Source organism: Astyanax mexicanus, chromosome 15 (genome assembly GCF_023375975.1).
Source record: "Astyanax mexicanus isolate ESR-SI-001 chromosome 15, AstMex3_surface, whole genome shotgun sequence".
In the NCBI taxonomy this organism is placed as follows: domain Eukaryota; kingdom Metazoa; phylum Chordata; class Actinopteri; order Characiformes; family Acestrorhamphidae; genus Astyanax; species Astyanax mexicanus.
In genome coordinates, this window is record NC_064422.1 from 3,749,520 (window position 1) to 3,777,461 (window position 27,942).

Below are 27,942 nucleotides of genomic sequence, written 5' to 3' on the forward strand. Positions count from 1 at the left end.
TTATCTGACTGACAAATAATTCATAACATTTTAGAAATGTAATATTTTCCCTGGTGGAGGTATATGAGCTGTCTGCTTGCAGCAGCTGTGATTGGCTGGGCAGTATTAGGGTGATCAAAGCGAGGGTTGTGATTGGTAGTCAGTAGTCAATAGCCTATTAAAAGGGATCAGCTGTCCCATTTCCCAAATGGAGATCCTTTTCTCCTCCATTCCTCCTGTAGCAATTGGAAAGGGATAGGGGCTATTTTTATGGGCGGAGCCTTACACGTGTTAGGAGTTCTGGGAATGTAGATTGACAGGGGGCGGGGCCTAAATGAAGATGAAACATCAGTTGCAGCAATGAAAATACAACACTGAAGCCACTTCACTGTGTTGCCAGGTCCAGAAAAAAATAAAGCCCAAAGCCTGTCTAAAGCCCCCAAATCAGAAGTTTAAACTAGTATCTACAATTATTTAACCATATCTTAACGCTAACAAGATTCCTTCTGTTAATCTCACTGTTTTTAATTTATATTACTTTTCTAATTCATATTACTTTTCAAATATTCCCTTTATTAGAATATTTTTATTAGTATTGCTATTTGTATTATATTATTAATAAAATTGTAGGCTTTTTTAAAATAAGAATTTTCTTTTATAATAATTGCATACATATTACGAGACTGGAGTTTAAGCACACTAATGCACTGTTAAGATGTTGTTTGTATTTAGAAACACACAACAGAAAACAGAAGAATTTTGTTAATAAACTTTTATTGAGCTCTTTTCTGCACCAGAACATCCAACTGCAGAGCAAACAATAAGTGCACTTCTTAATCTAATTGTGATCAGATTTCTCTAATTATTCAAATGGTCATACAAGCAGCATTCTTAGACTTCCGAGATCAGGTTAACTCGGCAAGTAAGAGTTGTGCAAAAAGGCATAATATAAAAAAAAAAAAAACAGGAAAAGAAAAAACAGTGGTTATGATTCTCTCATGCATATTTAGCAGCAAAAATTGCCAATAATATTGTAGTATGAACGCCTTTTTAAACAAAGCTTATGTGTTTCTTTGCAGCATCATACAGAGAGCTTTAAGACAGACAGCATTGTGTAATAATATACATCATAAAACAAAGCTTCATATATATTTGGTGGTAATGTTTTAAGAGTTTAGAAATTAATATTTGGTGGAATTACCCTGATTTTGAAGTTATTCATACTGCTTTTGTGTGACCTTTTTTCACTCCTGGTACAAAATAAAATCGCACAGTTCAGCTTTTTTAATGGCTTGTGACCAACTTCCATCTTACATGATTACATTCAGAGGTTTTTAATGAGGTTTAGGTCTGGACGTTGACCGTCAACTTGTTTCAATGTCAGTCATCGACCAAAGGATGACATCAAATGGCCTATATAAAGAATGACAAATGTGTCTTGCACCCACTGTGAAATTTGGTGGAAGATTAGTGATGTTTTGTAGATGCTTCAGCAAGGCTGGAATTGGGCAGTTTGGTTTTTGCATATGACGCCTGAATCAAGCCGCATAAAAGGTTATCCTGAAAGAAAACTTGCTTCCTTCTGCTCTGGCAATGTTCCCCAACTCTGAGGACTGTTTTTTCCCGCAGGACAATGCTCAAATCCACACAGCTAGATCAATTAAGATGTGGATGAAGGACCACAAGATGAAGACAGTGTTATGGCCTGCCCAATCTCCAGACCTGAACCCCATTGAAAATCTATGGAATGTAATCTAGAGGAGGAAGGATAGTCACAAGTCATTCAAACCAAGCTGAACTGCCTGAAATTTTGCACCAGGAGTGGCATAAGGTCACCCAAAAGCAGTGTGAAAGACTGTTGGAGAGCATGCTGAGACACATGAAAGCTGTGATTAAAAATCTGGGTTATTCACCCAGTTATTGATTCTGAACTCTTCCTTAGATAAAACTTTAGTATTGTTGTTGTTTCTAAATGAATATGAACTTGTTTTCTTTGAATTACTTGAGATTTGAAGGTTATTTTCTGCAAATAAATGCTCTAAATTACAATATTTTTATTTGGCATTTGGGAGAAATGTCATCAGTAGTTTATAGAATAAAACCACAATGTTCATTTTACTCAAACATATACTTATAAATAGTTAAAATCAAAGAAACCGATTATTTTGAAGTGGTCAAATAGAAATATATATATATCGCTGTTGGCCTCACAAACCTGGAAAACATTCTTAAGTGGGTATTCTCCTCTCTACTCTTCAGTGGTGTATTAAGTGCATGTGAAAGTACTGAGAGTGCTTTCTGTTTACAGCTGTATGCACTATATGTATGAGAATGGTGAAGGGATGTGCATTTCAGGCAGATACAGTAGGAAGCAAAATACATAGATTCACACAGTCTCTTACACTACAGTGGCTGGCAGAAGTATTCATACCCCTGAACTGGTTCACATTTTGTCACCTTACAACCACAAGTTTTAATGTATTTTATAGAGATTTTAAGTGATAAAACCAACACAAAAATATGTGTAAAAGTATTCAGCCCCCTTTACTCTGAACCCCCTAATTAAATTCCAGTGCACTCAATTTCATCCAGAAGTCACAGAATAAGTTAACAGATTTCAGCTGTGTGAAATTTCGTCTCAGTATAAATACAGCTGATCTGTGAAGACCTCAGTGGTCTGTTAGAGAACACTGGTGAACAAACAGCATCAGGAAGACCAAGGAACTCAGCAGACAGGTCAGAGATAAAGTTGTGGAGAAATTTAAAGCAGGGTTAGGTTATAAAAACATATTCCAAGCTTTAAGCATCCTAAAGAGCACTGTTCAATATATCATCCATAAATGGAAAATGTATTCTACAACTGCAAACATACCAAGACATGGCCATTCACCCAAACTGACAGATCAAGCAAGGAGAGCACTAGTCAGAGAACCAGCCAAGAGGCCCATGGTCACTCTGGAGGAGCTGCAGAAATCCACAGCTCAGGTGGGAGAATCTGTCGACACAAAAACTATAAGTCGTGCTCTCCACAAACCTGGCCTTAATGGAAGAGTGGCAAAAAGAAAGCCATTGTTAAAAGAAAGACATAAGAAGTGCTGTTTGTACAGCAAACGTGTGGAAAAAGGTTCTTTGGTCAGATGAGACCAAAGTTGAACTTTTTGGCCAAAATATAAAGTGCTTTGTGTGACAGAAAAGTAACACTGCTCATTACCCTAAACATGCCATCCCAAAAGTGAAACATGGTGGTGGCAGCATCATGCTGTGGGGATGCTTTTCTTCAGTAGGGATAGAGAAGTTGGTCAGAGATGATGAAAAGATGGATGGAGATAAATACAGGGCAATCCTGGAAGAAATCCTGGTGGAGGCTGCAAAAGACTTGAGACTGGGAAGGAGATTTAAGACTCTAAACATACATCCAGAGCTACAGTAAAATGATTTAGATCAGAAAATATTTCCGTGTTAGAATGGCTTAAAGTCTATAGTCTTAAATCGCATTGAGCTTCTGTGGCAAGACATGAAAATTGCCGTTTACAGACGCTCTCCATCCAACCTTGCTGAGCTTGAGCTGTTTTGTAAAGAAGAATGGACAAAAATCTCTGTCTCTAGATGTGCAAAGAAGGTAGAGTTATACCCCAAAAGACTTGCAGCTGTAATTGCAGTGAAAGGTGGCTCTACTAAATATTGATATAGGGGGGTTGAATACTTTTCAGATTTTTATTTGATTACATTTTTTTTATAATTTTCGTTCCACTTCACAACTGTGTGCTATTTTCTGTTGGTCAATCACTTAAAATCTCATTTAAATAATTTAAGTTTGTGGTTGTAAGGTGACAAAATGTGAAAAAGTTCAAGGGGTAAAAATACTTTTGCAAGTCACTGTACAAGAACAAAGGGTTTTTAAATAGCACTTTACGATTAATTATTTGTGATATAAAATCAGTTTCAGGCACTAATCGTTGCTTGTTTTTTTGTAGTGGTAATATATGTTGCTTATCCAGTTTCAGTGCGACAGTGTGTAAAGTTTCTCTGCACTTTTCTCCAGTCTGCCCCTGTACTCCAGCCACTTGTAGTTACACTCTGGAACTCCCTCTGTTCCGTACAGCAGCCCCCAACAGCAGCAGGCGATCACAGCAGTGCTGTCACTGTCTCCTGCACACAAATAAATGAAGTATTTGTAAAGCTGTATCCTTATACAATTATCTCTCAATCAGAAAATCCTTGTGCTTCAGTTCCAGTGCTGATCTACACCACATTAAGCCTCTACGGCATAGTTTTCCCCTCAGGTAACAAAACTTTTTAAATTACTACCCTGTTCCTTAATGTTTTAATATATAAAGATGTATGTTTAAATGCCCATTTTAAATTCCTATTCCGACTATTGTGTTTTCATTTACTCCCCAATAAAGGTATTTTTTATATGTGTTGCCTCAGGGTAACATTATGCAGTTAGATTACACTATAATTGTGCTGAAGCAATAATGTTTTTGACTGATATATCAACATTATATAGGATTGATATCCTATGTTTTATTCCTCTGCAAATATTTCATGCTATAGCGGGTTAAAAAAGTAAAGAACATAATTTTGAGCATTTAAAATCAGCAAAAGAGACGTGGCATATGGTGACTGATCTGAATTGCAGGCTAATTTTTTACCGACTTACTTAGAGACCTCCCTCTACGAAAAATAACTGACATTTCTTCAACAGAATGAGCCAGTGTCTTTCTTTAAGGAAATCTGCATCAACAAAGCTTAGTAGGAGACTGTCCTTTTAAAAAAAATATTCAAAAATTTTTCAAATTTAAGTCTTATTTAAGTCTGTGTTGGTCTATATAAGTCAACTCACTCATTTAAATATTTGATGTTAAATGATAAGCAGGATATAACTTTGTTAGGATTCTCCATCAAAAGTTGACTCTAGATTTTTTTTTTAAGATATCACTATTACTATCTAAATGTAAGCAAGCAAAAAGTTTTTGAACACCCCTGTTGTTTAGTTTTCCAGTAGCTGTGCTGCATGACCAGAACAAGAAGCTTTTTCATTTATTTTTTTATTATCTTAGCAATGACTTTCTTTCTGTACTTCACCTGAAACTTTTCCAATTTTCTTAAGCTGAGCTAAAGGTGTTGCCATGTGGGTCAGCCAGACGTCTTCCTGTAGCAGTTTTCTCCAGTTTCCAAGCGTCTTTTAAAGTTGTAGGAAAAAGAACTCACTGCTCTCTGGCTTTATCTGTAATTTCTCTAAAGAAAATACTCAGGCTTTTAATAGATACAGAGTTCTCTGTGTTTCTGTGTCTTTTTCTAGTTATTATGATGAAAGTGTGAATGTGCTGTGAGTAAGTGTGTAAATGCTGCAGTAGAGAGTGCAGTAACACAATCTGTTCCAGCACTACTTAACAACAGACAAAGAGTTCTCATAATATGCATCCATTTTTATAGCTCAGTTTATTTCAGGTGCTACAGATCAACTTTAAGCTGTAAAGCAAAAAACTGTTTTCTAAAAAGTGCTACCCTCTTTTTATTTGCAAAAACAGATAACAGTATATTTAAAGAATAGCACCATCTGTTTTTTGCAAATTAACTTCTCATATTTCTTGTTATTATTCTTAATTAAAATTTCATCTTTGTGCATTTTTGTTGCTGTTTTATATATAAGAAATGCTGTTAATGCTGTTAAATGACTTAAAAATCTCCGTTGACTGGGAGAGGGACAATTCAGCAGATTCAAGTTCAATACAATTACCAAGAAAGAATGTAAACTAATATCTAAGGGGTCGGCAGCAGGTCAGATATTTTCCAAGCCATTACATGGTGGGCACAAAATGAAATGTGTAATGGGATGGAGTGCTAAAGACTAGTAGCTCTCCAGCCGAGAGGGTTGTTGAACCCAATTGCTGAACAGTTGATCTCAAAGCAGGTAAACCCAAGAAGAAGTAGAGGAAGAAAAAAAAAAAAAAAAAAAAAAACACACCACACTGCTCCATACGAGGGTTTGAATCAGTCACCTCAGGGTCGCAGTACAATACACTGCCGCTGCCCCAGTTGGTGAATTGGGAAAACGTCCTTATAAGGAGATAGGGAGACCAAGACGGTTGGAAAAACAAAAACATGCAAGAGCAACAGAGAGACAGGGGAATGTAAACAAAAGTTCGCCAGAGAGGCATTTTATTGATTTTATTGATCGTTTATTATAGTTCAAACACCTTCACGGGCCGGATGTCTCATGCTTGCGGGCCACATCTGGCCTGCGGGCCACCTATTGCTGACCCCTGTAATAGCTAATGAGAAGCTAATAAGTAAAAAAAAAAAAAAATGAACTGAATTCTGACCTCCATGAAATGCTACTCGGTTCATTAGCTCCTCCCAGTCTGAGCCAGCCCCCAGAAGGGAATCCAGTGCTATCATTGGTGCATCATGGCCGCTGCTTCCTCCCCATCCACGCCAACTGAAGCTTTTATAAACCTCGTCTCGTTCAGCTGGTCCGTATTGTTCAGGCCAGGGAACTGGTCCAGTTCCTGATGACAAATTCCTCAGTTCAAGGTACCTGGGAGAAGAAAATGGTATAGATAGATAAGTTCACTGATCTGGAGCTAAAGGCATTCTGAGACTATCCACATTATTCTGCATAAGAACAAAAAGGAGGAAGACATGTTTGTTTACTTTGTGTTAAGAGTTTCTGGTGCAGCACTGGACGATTGATAAAGATGACCATCGAAATCTCTCTCAAGAAATGTTTTCCTTTTTTTCCTTTATGGTATATTAATACTGACGTCATCCAGATTACGAAGGAACATATAATAAATCATGTAGTAAATTACAAGTTTTAAACAAACTAAAATACTCTCTGAAGCATTTAGTTGCTCTTATTTGAGGTGCTGTTAACTTGTGGTTTCTGAGCCTGGTAACTTTTATCAGACTTTTTTTGATGGTCTTTGCAACTGCACTTGAGGATACTTTTAAAGTTCTTATCATTTTTCAGATTGGCGAACCTACAGTTTTTTTCTTTACTTAGTTGAGTAGTTCTTGTTTCTCAAAATATGGATTAGAGCGTTACTCAAATAGTGCCATTTACTGTATACCTGTAACTCTACCTCTTCACAACTTTACAACTGATGCACTCAAACACACTAAGAGACAAGAAATTCAAGTAATTAACTCTTGATGAGTTCAGCACAGCTGTTAACTGAAAGCCATTCCAGGTAACTGGTACCTCATGAAGCTGACTGAAAAAATTCAGCCAAGATGTGCCAAGCTGTCATCTAAGCATACCTACTTTGAAAAATCTAAAATAAAAGGTTTGTTTAACACTTTTTTGTTTAGTATATAATTCCATATGTTTTTATTCCTAGTTTGGATGACTTTAATATAATTCTACAAAGCAGAACATAAACTCATGAAAATCATGGAAAAAAAAATATTTAAGCTGTGTCTAAAGTTTTGAGAAGAGTTTGAAAAGTTTGGGCATCCCTGATGATTTTCATGATTTCCCTTTATAAATCATTGGTTGTTCGGATCAAAAATTTCAGTTGAATATACCATAGAGCAGAAGAACACAGTGATATTTAAGAAGTGAAATGGAGTTTATAGAATTTACAGAAAGTGTGCAATAATCCTTTAAACAAAATTAGGCAGGTGCACCCTTTCTGGGCACCATGGATGTTTTATTGATTTAAATACATTTAGCATTAATTGGAACACTAAATCTGTTTGGTAAGCTCATTGACCTCTGACCTTCATACACAGGAGAATCAAATTATGAGAAAGGGTTACTTCAACAAGACAACGACCCTAAACACTGCTCAAAATGTACTAAAGCATTTAAGCAGAGGTATAACGTTGAAATGATCATCTCAGTCCCCAAACCTGAATATTATTATTAATCTGTGGTGTGATTTAAAGTGGGCTGTTTATGATCAGAAACCATCAAACCTGACTGAACTGGAGATGTTTTGTAAAGAAGAATGATTCAAAATACCTTCAACCAGAAGCCAGACTCTCATTGGAAGCTATAGGAAGATTTTGAAGGCTGTTATTTCTGCAAAAGGAGGATCTACTTAATAGTGATATCATTTTCTGTTGGGCTGCCCAAATGTATGCACCTGCCTTATGTAGTTTAAGTAATTATTGCACGCTTTCTGTAAATCCTATTTTTTAAAACAACCAATGATTTAAAAAAAAAAAAAAAAAAACATGAAAATTATCAGGGGTGCTCAAACTTTTTCATACTACTGTAAGATTAAATAGCCTGTTGGAATGTTGTCTTAGCATAGTTAGCTACTTCAGACTTCATTTACTTTAAAAGGTACATTCTGTAGAAACTGAGAGCGAGTGTGTTAAATGGCTACAGCAGTCCAATTTCAAAACATCACAGAGAGTAGTCTGCTCCGCCCACCCCTCCCCACACACGAAGCTACCTCGGGTTGCCAAATTCAGCCGGAATCTACACAATCTACACAAAGTTTAGACTAGTAGGAGAGGCAGAGAACTTAGAGTACGAGCGAGAGGGGAGAGGTGAAATACAGCAATTCTAAACTCTTCTCAAACCTGTATCCAGCGTGATGTTGACTGTATGTTACACGAGGGAGTGACGCGTCGATTGGGTTGTGCCCCGCGCAAGGGAGCCCTGCTAGCTAGCTAGCTCCTCTTCTGCAGCAGCGATCGCTGGCTGTTGTGCATCATGCTGGCAACTTCGGGGATGGGGTTAGTGTTGGGGAACGAGCAGCAGGAGGACAAAACAAACACAAAACTCCAGGAACAAATAGGAACTTACGGGCTGAAGCCCTGCTGACAAGAGCTGCCAGTGCTTTAACTCAACATGTTTCCTTAATATCTGATGATACATCCTGATCATTTTATCATTTACTACTGAAAATTAGTTACATAGTGGTCCTTTAAATATGATCAAATAATTTGATGTGATAATCCATTTAATATGAACTGACCAGAAATTCTTACACAAATGGGTAAAAAACAAACAGTGATCATACCAGAGTTTTCAGCGCTTGGATAAGAATTTTATTCACTTGTGAAAGTGATTGAAACTTTTAAAATAAGTTTTCTATTCTGGATCATATAATATACTTTTTTGGAATATTTTAATACTTTTTATTATTTTATTGGAGTAAGTTAAGGTCTTTCTCACCATTTCCATTTCTCTGTGAAGTATCCCCAGTCTCTCCCAGTCTCTTTCACGGCATATCCGGCTGTTTTCACAAACTCCCTCGCAACTGGACACGCCTCGTTCACCAGGCCCAGCCCCCAGGTCATGATTGGACGTCGCTGGATAGCGTAGGCTGCAAACAGTGCAGAAGCCACGCTGCCTAAGAACCCGGTAGGATGAGTGTGGGTCATTCTCCCCGTCTCCACAGCCACGGCCACCAGAGTCGACAGCTGCTCCGGTTTAGGGTACCTGCCACAATGTGATCATGGCAAGTCTTTAATGGAAAAACATAAGACTTGTTTGAAGGCTTTATACGAGGACGGTTCCACTTGACCTTACCTCAGACCAATGCACATCGCCCTCATGGCAGCCCCGCATCCTCCACTCCGTGAGTTATAGGGGATTCTGTAGCCGTCTTTTTGGCCTGGCCTTAAATATTGTACACCTGTAGAGAAAAAAGGAATGTTTAATTGGGCTCTAAACCTTTAACACACTAACTTTTGATTAATCTGAAAACGTTAACAAGTACATTTTTAAAATGACTTAATCACGTAAACATTAATAAAGCCATGTGAGGTTTTATTTAGTGATATAGAACAGTGTTGGAAAGTAAATTACTTTTTATTTATGCTGGAATTTACATTTTCACAGCCGCACACCCACACCTGGTGGCCCATTTTCACTTTCCAGGTTGTTGAGTGTGGAATATGGAACTACACTGCCATTTATTTTCCCAAAAAAGCTCTCTGTTAAATTCAGTAACTTAAGCACATTAAAATACCCATAAATATTACACTGCCGGACAAAAAAAAAACACACACACTCTAATTTCGTTGGACCGCCTTTAGCTTCGATTGCAGCATGCATTCACTGTAGCATTGTTTCAATAAGTTTCTACAATGTTACAAGATTTATTTTAATCCAGTGTTGCATTAATTTTTCACCAAGATCTTGCAGCAGCATTAATGATGTTAGAGTCTGACCACTGCACAAACTCTTCTTCAGCACATCCCAAAGATTCTCAATGAGGTTTAGATCTGGACTCTGTGGTGAACTTTCTCTCAGTCCATGTGTGAAAATGATGATGTCATGCTCCCTGAACCCTGAACTCTTTCACAATTCCAGCCTCATGAATCCTGACATTGTTATCTTGGAATATGACTGTGTCATCAGGGGAGAAAAAAATCCATTGATGGAATAACCTGATTTATATTCAGTATATTCAGGTACTCAGCTGACCTCATTCTTTCAGCACATACTGTTGCTGAACCTAAACCTGCAGACCAACTGCAGCATTAACCCCACATTATTTTCTTACTTAAATCCAGGTGGCGACTTTTTTTGGCAAGGCAGAGTTTAATACAAAAAAAAAAACAACAACAAAAAATAAAACGGTAGTTTGCCGGGCATAAACAACACTACACTATTATTACTGTTACAGCATTTAAACAATCTGAATCACAAAATATTGTGATTAATACAAGTATTTTGTTTTTTTAGTTATTTTTGTCAGTCGAACACCGATTGCCCTATCTTACATCCTGCGCAAGATGCTCACAATGGTCTATTTTCACGTCTTCTGCCTGCATCATTTAAATAGCAACTGTGCTTGTGAATATACAGCTCTGGAAAAAATTAAGAGACCATTTGAGTTTCTGAATCAGTTTCTCTGATTTTGCTATTTATAGGTTTATGTTTGAGTAAAATGAACATTGTTGTTTTATTCAATAAACTACAGACAACATTTCTCCCAAATTCCAAATAAAACTAATTGCCATTTAATATCTGAAATAACAAAAAAGATACAGAGGTTTCAGACCTTTAATAATGCAAAGAAAACAAGTTCCTATTCATAAAGTTTCAAGATTTTAGAAATCAATATTTGGTGGAATGACTCTGGTTTTTAATCAGTTTTTATGCATCTTGGTATGTTCTCCTCCACCTGTCTTACACACTGCTTTTGGATAACTTTATGCCACTACTGGAGCAAAAAGTCAAGCAGTTTAGCTTAGTTTGATGGTTTGTGATCATCCATCTTCCTCTTGATTATATTATAGAGGTTTTCAATTTGGTAAAATCAAAGACACTCTTCATTTTAAATGGTCTCTTATTTTTTCTAGAGCTGTATATATTGTGCAGATAGGCATGGTGGTCTGTTAGTGAGGTGTGTTCAGAGCATTGCCATCTTAGCAAAAGAAAACACAGGTACACCACTGACTGAAAACAACTTAGACAGCGGCAAACATCAGACAGTCATTGCTATCTTGGCAACGCAGGTGCACATGTTGAGCCACACAAAGCATCACATTGTTACGATAGCAAAGTCACATTGACACGCCCTAAATCAAGCTGCATAGTGAACGAATGATGGCTTGCCTATAGATCCCTAAAATAGTCCAATGTCTTTGTTACATTTAAATATCATTTATTAAAAGCTTTGTTTTACGACAAAAAAAAGTTGGCAAAATTCTGTTGTGGTTAATTGGATGATTTTTTTTTATCGTCTGACACCACTAATTGAATTATCAATTGTGTGAAACATTGTTAACTCTCCATATGTAATCAGGAAAGTGAACGATGAATGGAGTTAATATAATATGCATATTTATATGACTATGCCTGTCCTGACCCAGTGAAGTAGTGTAAGATTAATTTATTGCATGGGTACATTTTCTCTTGTTATGATCCTTCCATTCTGTGTTCTTACCCATAATAGTAGAGCCACCCGGCGCCCTCCCACTCATGTCCTCCATTCCCTTTTGGTAACGCCAAGCCACTTCATGCAGAAGCTCCTCCCCTTCTTTCCCTGTAAGAAAGAAAGTGTGAGTGTCTACAGATACATTACTAAAGTAATGATTTTTCCCACTGATCCTGCTCCTCTCGTCCACCTCACTGCCTGTCCAAATACACAGTAAGATGAAACTTTAAATTTCCACCAAAGCTCCTTTAAGATGTGGTAGTGACATCACTGCAATTGTCAGCTGTTTGCTAACTATGTTAAAGTTCAGGTCTGGTGCCACTATGAGCGGGAGGTCGCAGGTTCAAACCCCGGCTTATGCAGCTTTTCCATCAAGCTGCCGGTGCTCAGAGGGAGCACAATTGGCCCTGCTCCCTCCGGGTGGGTAGATGGCGCTCTCTCCCCACATCACTAAAGGGTGATGTCCACAGCACAGGGCGTCTGTGAGATGATGTATCAGAACTAGGGGTGAAACGATTACTTGAGTAAATCGATTTAAAAAATTGATTGATTAATTTTCAGTGCCTCATGGAATTGTTATATAATTTTAAAACTCAAAGCACGGAATTTAGTGCGGACTTTTAATGTGAAAAAGCGCTTAGCGTTACGTCACCCACGCACAGGACGCAGGTGGAGAAAATGGAGGTTTTTGGAGTGAAGAGAGAGCAGGTAAATTTAACTTGCAATATAATATATAACTTACAAATCACTAAGATTACCATCAGTGTAGCTTAATAACATAATGACAGCACTGTGTAGTATTAGAAATACTGTCTAATGTGTGTGGTTATTTTATTACAACAGAGACAAGTTCTTGATTTAATGCAAACTTTATGCAATCAGTAAACACAGCGCTGTGGAGATAAACAAATACATGTTAAAGTAAGGCTGAGCTAAATTTACTCTGGCCGAAATACACAGCCATGAACGTACTGTATTATTGTCATTTAGTCTTAGTTATGTCAATTAATTAGATCTGAGTAGTGTAAAACGTAAAATAAACTAATACTTTAGTTGTCACAGTTATTCCACAGGTCTTGAAGTATTTCTGAAAACATTCCCTGTCCACTGACTTTGTGGAAAAAGAATGAAGCGAGCTTATCCAATCCATGTTTATGCCTCTATTACTGATTTCTTCCCTATATTTAATACTTACAAGAATTAAAAGTTGAAATAACTTAGTTGAAATAATTTATTATTATTTTTATATTTTTTTTAAATTGCTTTTTAGGCAAGCAAATATATTATATCTGATTACTCGAATCGATTTTTCAGTAGAGTACTCGATTACTAAAAAAATCGATAGTTGCAGCCCTAATCAGAACCGAGTCACTGTGCTTTCCTCTGAGCGTGCTGTGATGCTACTCAGCTATGATGCATCAGCAGGTAGCTTGAATAGAAGCGGTGGCTGACTTCACATGTATCAGAGGAGGCGTGTGTTAGTCTTCACCCTTCTGGTGTTGGGGCATTACTAGTGATACGGGGAGTCCTAATGAGTGGGTTGGGTAATTGGCTGTGCAAAATTGGGGAGAAAATGGGAAAAACTAGAAATAAAATTATAAACAAACAAAATGCAGATTTTTGCAGTTGAACTGGATTAGGATCTGATTGGACAGTGATTACATTTTATTTTGGAAGAAATACCCCGCTGCTCCTAGACAAAATGCAATCCTGAGCAATCCTGAGGAATACAATTTAGTTCAGCTGACTGCATTTTAAGGAGTGTTAAAATGTAAATTCTTGTGTATTGTTTTTTTTAATAAAGCGATCAAGTGCAGTGAAATGTAATCTAAAAGTGGTTTTGCATTTAATTTTGGCACATACTCGGCATGTTATTAAGGAAAAGTCAAAAATACAAGGAACTGACAGCATTTTAAAAAACATCATGATTTAATGATTATGATTAGTGATTGACACCTTTAATTTAAATATAATTTCATTTTGCCTAATGCTGCTATTTATTTAATAAAAAACTCTTAAACACTGAACTGCATTTAGTAATATGTTTATGGAAAAAAAAAAAGGTAATTTAAATCACAAGTAATGAGTGTTTTTTGTCTCATCGATCCAGAAAGACGTTAGTATCTCATGGTGACAGTACGAGAATGAGATTACTCATGTTGGCTGTTAAATAAATTTGTTGTGAGAATAATTATCGCTTTATCACAAAAATATGGTTTGAACATTTGATGATACCCAGCTCTAAACTTCACCTCTTTTCCAACTGCCGCTGATGCAGCATCACTGGGTAGCCAGATTCATCAGCTAACAGTGCCCATATCTACCCACCCAGAGTATGCTGACCTGGGCTGCTGACAGCAAGCAGCCCGACCCGGGACTCCCCAAAGACTGAGTAACAGAGCCACAAGGAAATGCAAAAAACGGCAGGTTTAAGTTCATTTTCACACTCTGTACACACAAATAAACAAAAGGAAGCGTAGTTAGTTTACTAGTTTTCTACCTCTTCACAAACTACCTTTTTTCCAGCAGAAATATACGAGCTGTACCGAGCTAGTATAGTATTATAACTGTTAAAGCACTTCTAAAGTAAATTCATAATTAGAATAGCAATACTGATGTAAATTAAGGTATTGTGCTTTGTTATTCTGTCTGCTAGGATATGAAAAAGTTTAGGGGTTTACTAAATATTATAATGTAGTTTTGTAAATGCATTTCATTCTTCTTTAAAGTATAACCAAAACACATTTTGGCTACTTAATTTATTTAGGTTTAACCTAAACCTGGCCAAGCTTCAAAATTTATTTTGGCAGAAATCAAAAAATGTAATTCAATCTGAAATTTGTCACGAGACATACCTGAATGTTCTCTTCCTCATTCTCTGCTCTGTATATTGGGATGTATGTGCATTTGCCGCGTAATGAGTAGAGGAATCGATAAGCTGGTTTGGTAAAGATACTGTACCTGTGGCTAAAGCCTCAGCAGTGGCCAGGTGGAGGACGGTGTCGTCGCTGACCAGCCATTCCGGAAGCTTAGCTGTGATGTTTTTCAGGCCTCCAAGCTCCTTCACAGCCTTTAAAATATATATAAGAAAGTGTTACATTTTTTCAGCACTGATTTTGATTACCGCCCAACTGCAATCCTTTTTAAAACAAAACCATACTGTGTCCTCATTTATCACTCTTTAAAAATGGAGAACTGCTACCAGTACTACACCAGGATTAGGGATGTAATATGTGTGTGTATTCAATTCTACTGCAGTAAGTATCATGCATAATCTGGGGGTCGTGAACACTAAGGGGGACCTGACATAGTCACAGGAAGGTTAAACCAGTGGTACTGTGTAGGTCACATTTAGGTCTGCAACGATTAGTCGATGTAATCGACAACGTCGACTACAAAAAAATAGTTGATCCGGAATTAGATTTCCTACTCAAACCCGAGAATTCCCTCCACTTTCAAGATGCAGCAAGATGATGCTGCAGCTCTTTGGAGGTGGTCTGTGGATTGTTCTTGACTGTTCTCACCATTCTTCTTCTCTGCCTTTCTGATATTTTTCTTGGCCTGACACTTCTGGGCTTAACAAGAACTGTCCCTGTGCTCTTCCATTTCCTTACTATGTTCCTCACAGTGGAAACTGACAGGTTAAATCTCTGAGACAACTTTTTGTCTCCTTCCCCTGAACAACTATGTTGAACAATCTTTGTTTTTAGATCATTTGAGAGTTGTTTTGATGAGCCCATGATGCCACTCTTCAGAGGAGATTCAAATAGGAGAACAATTTGCAATTGGCCACCTTAAATACCTTTTCTCATGATTGGATACACCTGGCTATGAAGTTCAAAGCTCAATGAGGTTACCAAACCAATTTTGTGCTTCAGTAAGTCAGTAAAAAGTAGTTAGGGGTATTCAAATCAATAAAATGATAAGGGTGCCCATACTTTTGGTTTACTGCATAATGCACATTTTCTGTTCAATTTTTCATGTACAATAAACCTCATTTCAATCCTGAAATGTTACTGTGTCCATCAGTTATTAGATATATCAAACTGAAATGGCTGTTGCAAACACCCAAATATTTAGAACTAAAAATGATTAAGATTAATAAGGGGTACCCAAACTTTTTCATATGACTGTATACATATAAATATATTCTCTTAATGTTACATCTCAATTAAAGACATAAGTATCCCAAAATCTCCTGAAAATAAAATCCAGCCTGTGAATGTTTCCTATAATATACTTTGTAATTTTTTTGCTAACATATCTATGTCAAACTATCACAGTGTACTGCATATTTGGTCTAAAGCCCTAAATGTTTAACAGTCAATGTACAGTAAAACATGCATTGGATCATGGGACCCTGTCCAGTAGGAAGTACAAATGAAGGGCATATAATCACAACTAATTGAGTAATCAAACAAATAGTTGTCAGATTAGTCGACTACTAAAATAGTCATTAGCTGCAGCCCAAGTTAAGTTTACTAAAACTTAATTTCTACATTATTGTATTTGACCAAGACCCTCATCTACAACACTGGGCTGCACTTTGAGACTATAGGAATAATATTGAAAATTGTCTTATCAAATTAAACTTTCTAAAAGTATTGTGGTGACAAATAGAAGGCTATATGTGTCCTATATGTGTACATTATTTGTAGTTTACTGTGGATTTAACACCACAAGGTCACATTTTGGGAAAGTAAAATAGTACTGGCCGTTACTGTGTTTGGAGGGATTAAAGCTTTCGGGATGGAGAATTTATGTGCGGTAAAACCGGTTAGTCTTCAAATATATGCTTATAAGATGACCATTTAATAAAATCAGGCAGAAATATAATGCAATTACATATTAGAGTTTTTAACAGTTTTATTTTTTGCAGTTATGTAGCTGTACTTTTAGAACATTTAAATGTTTTATTAGAACTAAAATTTGTCACAGTTAATCAGTAATCATTACCTGATGGATGGTTGGCCCAGAATATTCAAACTCCCACTTGAAGGCAATCGCATCTCCAACACCACTAAGCAGCATTCCAGCTTCATAGTGCTCCAAAGTAACGGGACTGAAAAAAAGGCAGAACATTAGTTTCTTCTGAATATCTCCCAATATCCATTAGTACCATACAAGCTACTCTAATTTACTGCAGTAATCTTGTAAGGAGATTTACGCCCTTCACCCATAAATGATTATTAATGCTTATCCAAATTTTACTTTTTTTTTTATTTAGTGTTCAAGCTTAAAGGCTAAAATGGACAAATCAATATTATCTAATGCTGCGTTACATTTATCTCGGAAGTCAAATGTCAGAACAGGAAATAAATCAATCAATCAATTAACCTTTATTTTGACTAGGTAATACATTGAGAGTAACCCTCATTTTCAATGCAGCCGAGCATTTGAAACTTAGAGAGACAAAAAATATTCAATTAAATTAAAATCCAGTATTTATTCAGGTGAACTAAAATAAGGAACTTCTAAAACAAAACAATACAAATTTAATGGTAAGGGATTCGAAAAACAAGCAAACAATATAAGACTAAATGAAGAAGAAATAAAACAATTCAAAATAGTCTGTTTCCTATTGAGCCGCTAGTGAGGACCAGTCTACGTTTTCACACACTGCAGTGGTGAGCAATAAAAGGGTCACCAGTAATGGACCCTATAAATTATGTCAGCATAGTCCAATACTGAGAGTAATGTTGCCTCTACCGCTCTTTCCCCAAACAGGGATTACTGGTAAATCTGGTCTTCGACCGCACCCAAACTTTAAATAGAGATTTGCCATTAAAAGAAGAATATAGTCTACAATAGGGGTGGGACAAAATATGGATACGACAATATAATAGTATAAGTAACATGTTACTGACGTGTAGCATTAAACTTAAAGCATTAAAATTTTAGTTTAAACAGATTTTTGCCTGTAAGATGCTAGTGTATTGCAGTTCTAGCATGTTTACCTACACATTTAAACAGCAGTAGAACTGTTCTAATTTATGGCAGTTTATGGTCATAGTTTTTACAACACTGAAACAACTGCAGTCCATGTTAATGAGACATGAGCGATCTATGCTAATTATGGCACTTTGTTGTATATTGTTTCATATTGGTTGTTAGGTTCTGTGAAACTGACACCAATAAATTTTCACAGAATTATCACAGAATCCCAGTATTATGATATTGTTACTGTGGGCATTGACCATCAAAGACCAAGCTGTGTACTGATTACAGTGCTCCAGTATTAATAACATCAATTCAGGGTGCAGTAGGTTTAGCTCACATTTAACAATATTCTCTTGACTCTTGAATGATCTTGTAAATCAGAGGATGTAGTGATGTTCAGGAGAAAAATGTACACAGATGTTTTTGGGAACCCCATTTATTCCTGCCATTGAAAACTGCCATTAGACCTGGCGCGCCAAATATGGGCATAATACGTACAAGAGTGGTATATAATATCAGCTACTTGAGAACAGAAAGCACAGTTCCTTGTTAATTCAGCACTTGTATAAAATAATGTAATGAATTAATGACACTAAAGTATGAAAATCCTTTACTGTAATAAAATGAGAATTAGTGATTACAGAACAGAGTAAACCTGTCTCAAACTCTGATCTAGCCTTACCCTCTAGTTAAGATTAAGTTCCATTAATTCTTTTTAAACTTCCTTGTTTGACTAGTTTATGTGTAAAATGTAAGAAAAGTCATTTACAGCAGTTTGGGGGGAAACCCCTGTTTAAAAAATGTAAGCAAACTCTATTTTAGCAGTTCGGGGGGAAAACCTGCTTACAAACCCCTACAGTTTCAGAATTGTTCACAGTGGTGGTAAATAGGGTTGCAGCGGTAACCGGTTTCACGGTATACCGTGGTATTAAAATGCACGGTTATCATACCGTGTGTGTTTGCTTATTACCGGTAAAACTCAAGCCAGCGGAGAAAGTCACCCGCGCATGCGCAACTCTGCTCCGCTTCAGCTACTCAGCACACAGCGGTGAGAATGGCAGAAGTGCATTAGACTAGAGCTTAGATTCTCTGCCCGAACCAGACCTGACCCGAGGACCGACCCGAAATCGGGTCCGTTCGGGCCGAGATTTCCCACCACATTCCTCGGGCCGGGTCGGGTTGGGCTCCAGAAAATAGTCTGAGATGTAGGCATCTGTTTTTTAATTATATATTTTATTTTTAAATAAAGCTCTGGTGTGATAATCACAATGTTAATGCTAAGTAACCAATTATTATTGTTAATGAAAACGAACCAAATAACGAAAACTGAAAGTGAAACTTAACTAACTTATTTATAAGCGCTGTTTTCACTCCCGCAGTTCTACAGCGGGAGGTGTTGTGCCGATTCTGTCCGCGAAGCGGGAGTCGGATTGAGCAGGGAGTCGGATTCGGCATAACAGCGGCAGCGCGGCTGCACCTCGCGGTCCGCGGTGTTAGTTGTAAGCGCTCGCGCTAGCCGCAAAATACGACAGAAAACACTGAGAAACTGCAGAATTATGAATTGGACTAAAATGAGCACGAGGAGATAAAAGAGAACCTTTACCTGTGAGTAGCTCACATCAGAACACGCAAATCTCTCTCTCTCTCTGTGTGTCTCTCTCTCTCGCACGTGAACTTCTCCGCACTGTGTTTAGCTGTTCTTAAAAATCATTTTTTATTAAATAATAGTTCTATGCTTCTATGTTAGTGTTAATTAACATAATTCTGATCATATTTCGCTCATTCAAACAGCCTGAAAACAGACTTGTAATCTTGTAATCAACAAGCTTGTAATCAATGTGGCCGTAGTCACAGCTAAAGGAGGAAATACATCAAACCTGATCTCCCATCTCCGAGAACACCACCCCGCTGTGCAGCGCAAAGTATGTGTTCAGTTTATAATTTTACCTAAATAACCTAAATAAAACTTCTTTGTAGTCGTGCACAACCCATGCGGTAAGCGCCCGCAAAAGCGCTGAGTTATCCGAAATTTGGGCACGCAGGTACAGGCGTGAAGTGCGTGCTACGATGGATTCCGTGTAAAGGTCCTGGCCGGACTGGATGTGAAAGACGCCATTCATTTACATGCGTTAATTTTCAAATTCTGACGTGCCTGTTTTTCATATGTTGAAGGTTTTAAGGTGTGAAAGCCTTAAAATAGAAATCTCTATTGTGAGGATCATGTCAGAAATAAATCCCCTCTTTCTGCAGTATCTGGTTATATACCAACTTTTTTTATATATATATATATACACTCTTAATGCCCTTAAGAGTAGTGGAAAAACATGGTTTCCTTCACCTGATGGTGTAGTTTCTACAATAAATAGTTAATTGAACAAAAAAACTTTGTTGTAATTTATTTAAGGGTCAGTTTAATAATATATGTAACAAACTGTTATACCGTGATAACCGTGATACCGCGGTATTTTCCGAGACGGTTATCATACCGTGAAAATCTCATACCGTTGCAACCCTAGTGGTAAATGAGTTTTGCGATTAAAGGTTTTGGAAAGACAATAAACAAAACTTTCCACTGATCTTTTTCACATTTCTGCATAATCATTTTCAACTGTCGAGTGCATAAAATATGTTTACTCATCTTCTGAGTTTTACAGGTAATGCTAAAGTGTTATAATATCAGAAATAGGGGGTAAAAGAAGCTTATAGGCAGAGTTAAACACAAAATGTATTCTAGTAAAAATGATAAAGAACTAACAGTGTGGCAAAAAAAAAAAAAACTGTTAATGGGGACAAAAGTTGTAAGTCTCTGATAAATTACAGTATTGATATACACATTATATGTAACTTAAAATGGAATATGTATTGTATGTAAACTCCACCAGAAGCATGATGTGAAGTAATCTCAAAAAGAATCTCGTGGCAGTCGTGCAGTTAATGATCCTCAGTCTTTACAAAATCTTAACTTGTGACTAGTCTGTGAGTAAAAGTCTGAGTAAATGGTCTGTGGGGGGACACGGTAAAACGCGGAACATATGGGATCTTGCCTAAACGACTAGCATTTTCAGCAACTGGCGACTGCCTATTTGAGTGCTCGGAAAAAGACTCACCATTTAACTGGAATATTATTTCTTTTTTCAGAATGAACGCCGCTGATATCCACAGTGAAAAGTGGAACTGTGTAAACTGTTTATAGACTCCTGAGCTGAAAGCTCATCTCATGAAGCTCAATTGTCTTTTTCTGCGTTTTTTTCTTATCGCTGATTAGTTGCATACTGCCACCTATCGTTCAATTACTGAGGAGGGAGCCATCCAGCCTGTTTTTTCGGGTTACAAAATAGTCTAGGACCAGTTTCCCAAATGTTTCGTAGCACTAAGACAAGTCTGAGATGGTTGAGCGAGCTTCACACTGAGCTCTCTCTCCATGTTTAAATGTTCTTAATGTTAAGAGGGAAACAGGACCCAGACCTTTACCATGAAATATACTATTTCTACTCTGGAATATGTTGTTGTTTGTTATTGTTATTTTTTTGCAAACTGTTATTAATAAAAATCAAACGTAATTATGTCTGATCATCATTACATTTTTCTACATTTCACCCAAACTAATTGGAATTAAACATACACCCAAGCATTATGTCTACATAAATAAAGACTGATACAAATCCTGCTTTTGTTATTATTTTTTCCTTTTAGGTGTGTTGTTGTATTCATTCTTTTTTCTCTCTCAAAATTGGCATAATTTAGGTCTTTTTTATGTGTATTTAGTTTTTTTAATGATAAATTGGTAGGTCATTTAGCTGCAGGGTATTTTTGTGATAATGATATTCTTGGTGACAATAAATTAAATATTTTAAAGAATTTAAATAAATAAACTTTTGAAACACAATAAATACTATAGTTTTATATAGTATAACAGTTTAAAACATTTAGTAGAAACGAAAAAAATGTAAACCTTTGTAGATTTTAATAATTTCAGTAAATTACAGAGTTCTGACTTATATACTATGGATAGAAATTAGTGCTGATCAGCGAGAGCAGGCAGGCGCAGTTGGGGGGTGATGCAATTATATTATGTCAAAACGATTCAACTTTTTTCTTTTTTCAAACCTACCTGGCCTGCTCAATATTTAAATTGTAGTATTTATTATTATAGATATAGATTAATGTAGGTATTTCCCTTTGTCTAACAATAACAACAACAATAATAATAATACAGTATTGGTGATAAAACAAGCTTTTTAAAACAAAGCAACAGTTTGAGAGAATTTAGGGAGAAATAGAAAGTAAGTAAAAAAATATGATATACAAAAGGAATTCTAGTGATTACAGAGACTAAATTACACACAGCTGGACTCTATTAACTAATTAAGTGACTTCTGAGGACAATTGATTGCACTGGATTTTATTTAGGGGGTTCAGAGTAAAGGGGGATGAATATTTTTGAAGGTCACATTTAGATTTTTATTTGATTGAAAATTTGAAAACCATGTATCATTTTCTTTCAACTTCACAATTATGTGCTACTTTGTGTTGGTTTGTCACTTAAAATCTCAATCAAATATATTTAAGTTTGTGGTTGCGAAGTGACAAAAGGGGGTATGAATAATTTTGCAAACCACTCTGTCTCCACGTTATGTCACTAATAGCACCTTAGGATTAAGAACATCTTAACAGAGAGAGAGTGCCCAGTGTGAAGCTTGCTGAACCATCTATGAATTGTCTTAGTGTTCAGAACCTCTTGGGAAACCCAGCCTTGCTCCCTTGGATTTTTTTCTTCACTGCTATAATGACATCATAGGTAGCATATACTGCGCACCACTGTGAAAGTGTAAAACTCTTTCTTGGTTGCTGGAAGTGATCCATTTTAGTCATTGTTTTGTAAATCGTAGAGTGAATGTACAGCTATTGTATTGTTGAGGGTGATGTTTTAGTAATTTTTGGGAGAAGTCGTACATTTCCTGAAAAGGTGCAGGAGTGTCAATGTTTATTCAAAATTGACTATAGGGTTTTGATGCAACATATTTTTCCACAACACAAATGAATAGTTATCCAATAACACCATGTAATCCTTGCAGAATACATTCCATGTTTCAATAATGTAAGTATCAAATTATATTAATGTATCATTTTGGAGTAAATGGGTACCAAACTAAACAAAAAGTCTATTCGGTTTTATAGGACTGCAAAATCTGTTTTATGGAAACTGAATAGACTTTTTTTATTTGGTATCCCATTACTTCAAAATGATACAGTAATATCACTTAAAACATATACCTTGAATACATAAGAATTTGTACTTCATTTGATTTCCCAGTGGATCTATGCAGTTAGAGGTATCACATGCCACAGTTAGTATGCACTTGCACAGTATATTAACATAGTCTATAAACATATGTACAAATGTACAGTTTGCCAAAAATAGAATAATACATTTCGAAAACCCCTTTTCAAATACAAAATAAACCAATTACTTTAGAGCATGGTTACAAAGCCTTCCGTATAACTATTAATGGCAAAGTAATTAGGGTGCAATTACGAATATAAAAGATGTTAAACCACAATATACAATTAAAACACCCAACAATGTTTTAATTTTTATGGAGCTTTTAGCTAATATGATGGCATTTAAAATGGTCCGACTTTACATGTTCTAAGTCTTTTTCATTTACTGAATATGAATGGAAATCCACATATTTTATGTTTTGTTTACCTTCATCAGAGAGAAAATGTTAAACTTGACTACCCTCTGATTTCAGCACCCAAAGGTCTGAGGGGCTCTCTTTATTCTGATAGCATGTCTTGGGCACTAGTCCTGAAATGTATTTTACTCAACATAAGGGGCTTACTAGGGGAAGTAGGATTTTGACAGTGCGACACTGCCAAAAAATGACACTGCCAAACTCCCCCACAGACCCCTACAATGAGTCTAGAGTAAAATACATTCAGGACTCAGCCTAGAGCCCAAAACATGCTATCAGAATAAAGCAGAGACCATTTAGGAAATGTAGTGGAGTTAAAGTAAAAGTGCTCCTCCCAGTACTTCAGTAAAGATACACCAAAATAAAGCTTGGTCAAGTTGCTCAAGCTGGTATTATATAAATCAGGGGAACTTTATTCATATGAGATTAGGGATGGAACCCTTCTGAGTTGAAGTTCCACAGAAGACCAGCGAGCATTATAAACCCCATATATGCAAAAAAAAAGAAAAAAAAAGAAGAAAAAACTTGACCAAAGTATACAGATCCAGACACTAGAAACATAAAATAGAGGAAGATGATCCAGCACATAACTGGAGTTATGGCCCATTCCCTTCCCCTTTACTATACTCTCTCACTCAGTCACCTTAAACAACATGACAATCACCTAACAGCTAGGTTGCTGTTTATGATCCGAGTTCATCCTGCCTTTGTTTGAGTAACGGTCTCTACTGTCTAGAGAAGACTCTAGATTTGTGGAGGATTGCTTTGAGGATCTAATTTTATTCAGTTACAAAAGCGTAAGTAACGTCAGGACGTTGGATGTTCATGCCCCACCTCATTCCCACCTCATCCCCAAATCAACCTAGAAGTGTTGTATGCAGCAATACCATTCCAGAGAATACAGTTCTACTCCACAGCTCAATGGAATAAAGGGTCCACAAATGTTTGCACACCGTTGTTTTGTGTACAACAAATACTGCAATTTAGCATACTATTATTATTATTATTATTATTATTATTATTATTATTATATTAATAATAATAACAATAATTATTATTATTATAATTATTATTATTTTTTTTTTTCTGGTAGCATAAAATATCCCTTCCAGACTGCAAGAACACAGTACACAACACTTACATTTATAATTTGAGTAAAATAATATACAAACAATTAATAATCAATTATATATCAGCTTAGTTTAACACATTATAAGATGGAAGAATGAACAAGCGGAACAAAAGTACTTTAGAAGTTTAGACAGTGTGAGATTCTAGTCTTTGCCAGCAGTAAAATTCTCATTAAAAAAAAAGAAAAAAAAATATGTATATATATATATCCTTCTTCTAAAGAGTGCTTTATAGTATTATAATCATAACAATGTTAGGCTAAAGGAAACACATCTACTTACACAGGTGGTTTATTGTGTCAATAATAAATGACCGTCTCTGCCGTTCAGGAGGACTGAAATACTGAAATCACAAACGCAAATGCTGTAGATTTTATTTTTGTTAGCACTGGATGTAGTTTATGTGATTTGATGAGTTTTTCTAAAAATAAAGAAACATTATAAATAAATTTCCTTTTTACGAGCGGAGATCAAATGCGTCTGTACATTTGTAAAGCAACATTGGCGGCACCTGTCGTTTTCTAAGTGGAACTACGCAAAAAATACGTTAGAAGTCAATGATGAGTGGATCAGAATTCTTTTAGATGAAGAACGACCTAAAGAACTATGTTACTGTCGAAGGTTTTTGGGAAACTTACCTAAAATGTTTTCTCTTTCCAATACAATATTAATCTTATTTTCCTATAGTATCTAATACAACTTACACAGCCTTAAAAGCATATTTTCCTTAATTGGTGTATAATTGAATTACAGTGCCCCAAACTGATGTTACGAGGTTTTCATCACATACTTTCCTATATTTGAAATTACCTACAATGTTTTCTCTTTCCAATTAAATAAAATCCTTAATTTTTTATAATGGATCATACAATTTACACAGTTGCAAAGGCAGATTTTCTTTATTCATTTGTTGTATAATTGAATTTCAGTGCCCCAAACTGATGTTACAAGGTCTTCATCATATACTTGTCTATATTCAAAATTACCTACAATGTTTCCTCTTTCTAATACAATATTAATCTTATTTTTCTATAATATCTAATACAATTTACACAGTTGTAAAAGCAGATTTTCCTTATTAATTGGTGTATAATTGAATTACAGTGCCCCAAACTGATGTTACGAGGTCCTCATCACATACTTTTCTATATTCAAAATGATCTAAAATGTTTTCTCTTTCCAATTAAATAAAATTCTTATTTTTTTATAATGGCTCATACTATTTACACAGCCACAAAGGCAGATTTTCCTTATTCATTTGTTGTATAATTGAATTACAGTGCCCCAAACTGATTTTACAAGATTTTCATCACATACGTGTCTATATTCAAAATGACCTAAAATGTTTTCTCTTTCCAATAAAATAAAATTCTTATTTTTTTATAAACGCTCATACTATTTACACAGCTGTAAAGGCAGATTTTCCTTATTAATTTGTTGTATAATTGAATTACAGTGCCCCAAACTGATGTTACAAGATTTTCATCACATACTTCCCTATATTTAATTACCTAAAATGTTTTCTCTTTCCAATAAAATAAAATTCTTATTTTTTTGTAATATCTCATACCATGTATACAGCTGTAAAGGCAGATTTTCCTTATTAATTGTTTAATTGAATTTCAGTGCCCCAAACTGATGTTACAAGGTCTTCATCATATACTTGTCTATATTCAAAATTACCTACAATGTTTCCTCTTTCCAATACAATATTAATCTTATTTTTCTATAATATTTAATAAAATTTACACAGTTGTAAAAGCAGATTTTCATTATAAATTTGTTTTACAATTGCATTACAGAGCCCCAAACTGATGTTACGAAGTACTCATCACATACTTTCCTATATTCAAAATTACCTAAAATGTTTTCTCTTTCCAATAAAATAAAATTCGTATTTTTTTATAATGGCTCATACTATTTATACAGCCGTAAAAGCAAGATTTTCCTCATTGATTGGTGTTTAATTGAATTACAGTGCCCCAAACTGATGTACTCATCACATACGTTTCTATATTCAAAATTAACCAAAATGTTTTCTCTGTCCAATGAAATATAAAGCGTAGCATTTTTTTAAATATTGTCTAATATATTTACACAGCCTTAAACAATAGATTTTCATAAGTATTGTGAATTAAACTGTACGGAGTGTTTGCTCATAAAAATACTGTGGAGCTAGGCTTCATATTTCCCACACATGGATGGTGTAACTATATTATTTCCAAGACTTACGGCATTTTTATTAAACGCTCAAGTAAAACAATACGCCAGATCAAACACCTTTATGCGATACATCTGCGTAAATAAATCGCTTCATTGTTTTTATTCGGAGGGTGAAGAACCACCTTAAGGACACTGTATAAATACACAAAACAGACTGAATTAAACCTGTTTCAGCTTGTTCGGTGCCTCGCGCAGAGAGGGCGCTAGTAAAGAAGGTAGACCCACCGCGACCGGTTCCTCGCGGGTATGCGATAGTACTCCAACAAACACTGAAAAAGGTACAGCGGTGTTTTGTTGCGGACAGAATTATCAGCCTTCAGAAGAAGTGGAAGAGCTGCTGCTGAACCAAGTGAGGAATTTAGAAAATCCAGGTTTATTTATAATAACCACAGTTACATTAGGAGCATCTAATTAAAACGTGTAGATAGTTACAGTAGCTCATTGTCCCAGTGATTTATTTGGTAGTCATGAAATCGCCGGAAGGGGTTGATTTTACCTGTTTTTTTTTTAAACTGAACTATAGTCGAATTCCGCGTTTTACCCGTCCCAACTGGGGATAGGCAGAGTATAAAGCGTGTTTACCCAGAATTGTTGCTGGAACTTAACACTAAAATCTCTTGTTTGTTGTCCGTTTTTAGTACGTTCGATCTGAGTTTTGTTTTCTTTTGACACATTGTAATTTGAGCCATTATTTATTTATTCTCTTATATTTCCGGTGGAAATCCGCTGGATTCCGCGTTTTTCCTAGACCCTTTTTAGAGTCTTTTCAGGGTCGTGTAGTGTATGAACAGCATTTGGCGTTATTACTGAAGACACTAATAATGGTTTGTTGTGCAGCCGGATTTAATATATATTTAAAGCTAAATTTAAACTAACTACTGTCAACTAAGGGTTTAGTAGAGATTGTACACACAAACTAAAGAAAAGGAACAGAACTGCTGAGCTCAGACCAGCATTACCTGTCCATGATGGCAGCCCAAACAGTGTCCAGCAGCTTCTTCACTTCCTGTCTACTGCGGTCAAGCCAGCCCCCACTTCAAAACGCTTGGTCAAACTAGCCCCCACGCTGTTTCTCAGAGCGCGCATACACTGAACATTGCGGCAAGCGTGAGA

The 27,942-nt window shown here is 36.1% G+C and overlaps 1 protein-coding gene across 2 annotated transcripts; it reads right to left on the reverse strand.

Moving 5' to 3' along the window:
• Positions 1-734: 734 nt before the first annotated feature.
• On the reverse strand, positions 735-27,898 carry LOC111192396 (ADP-ribosylhydrolase ARH1). Of its 2 annotated transcripts, none has more exons than XM_022669371.2 (8): positions 27,789-27,898; positions 16,794-16,899; positions 14,799-14,907; positions 11,847-11,945; positions 9,479-9,584; positions 9,122-9,388; positions 6,309-6,523; positions 735-4,128 (listed from the first exon to the last, which is right to left on the reverse strand). In XM_022669371.2, exons 1-8 carry the CDS (start codon positions 27,794-27,796, stop codon positions 3,980-3,982), a joined length of 1,059 nt encoding a protein of 352 aa, XP_022525092.2. In that variant the 5' UTR covers positions 27,797-27,898; the 3' UTR covers positions 735-3,979. The 2 variants fall into 2 exon arrangements, with proteins under 2 accessions (XP_022525092.2, XP_049320306.1); XM_049464349.1 differs by lacking the exon at positions 27,789-27,898 and adding an exon at positions 20,885-21,182.
• Positions 27,899-27,942: the final 44 nt, after the last annotated feature.

Coding starts and splice junctions, on each gene's coding strand:
- LOC111192396 (XM_022669371.2), bottom strand. Junction 14,908..16,793: donor CTGGGCCAACCATCCATCAG/GTAATGATTACT, acceptor TATATTTTAAAG/GCTGTGAAGGAGCTTGGAGG. Junction 6,524..9,121: donor TTCACAGAGAAATGGAAATG/GTGAGAAAGACC, acceptor TTCTTCTCCCAG/GTACCTTGAACTGAGGAATT.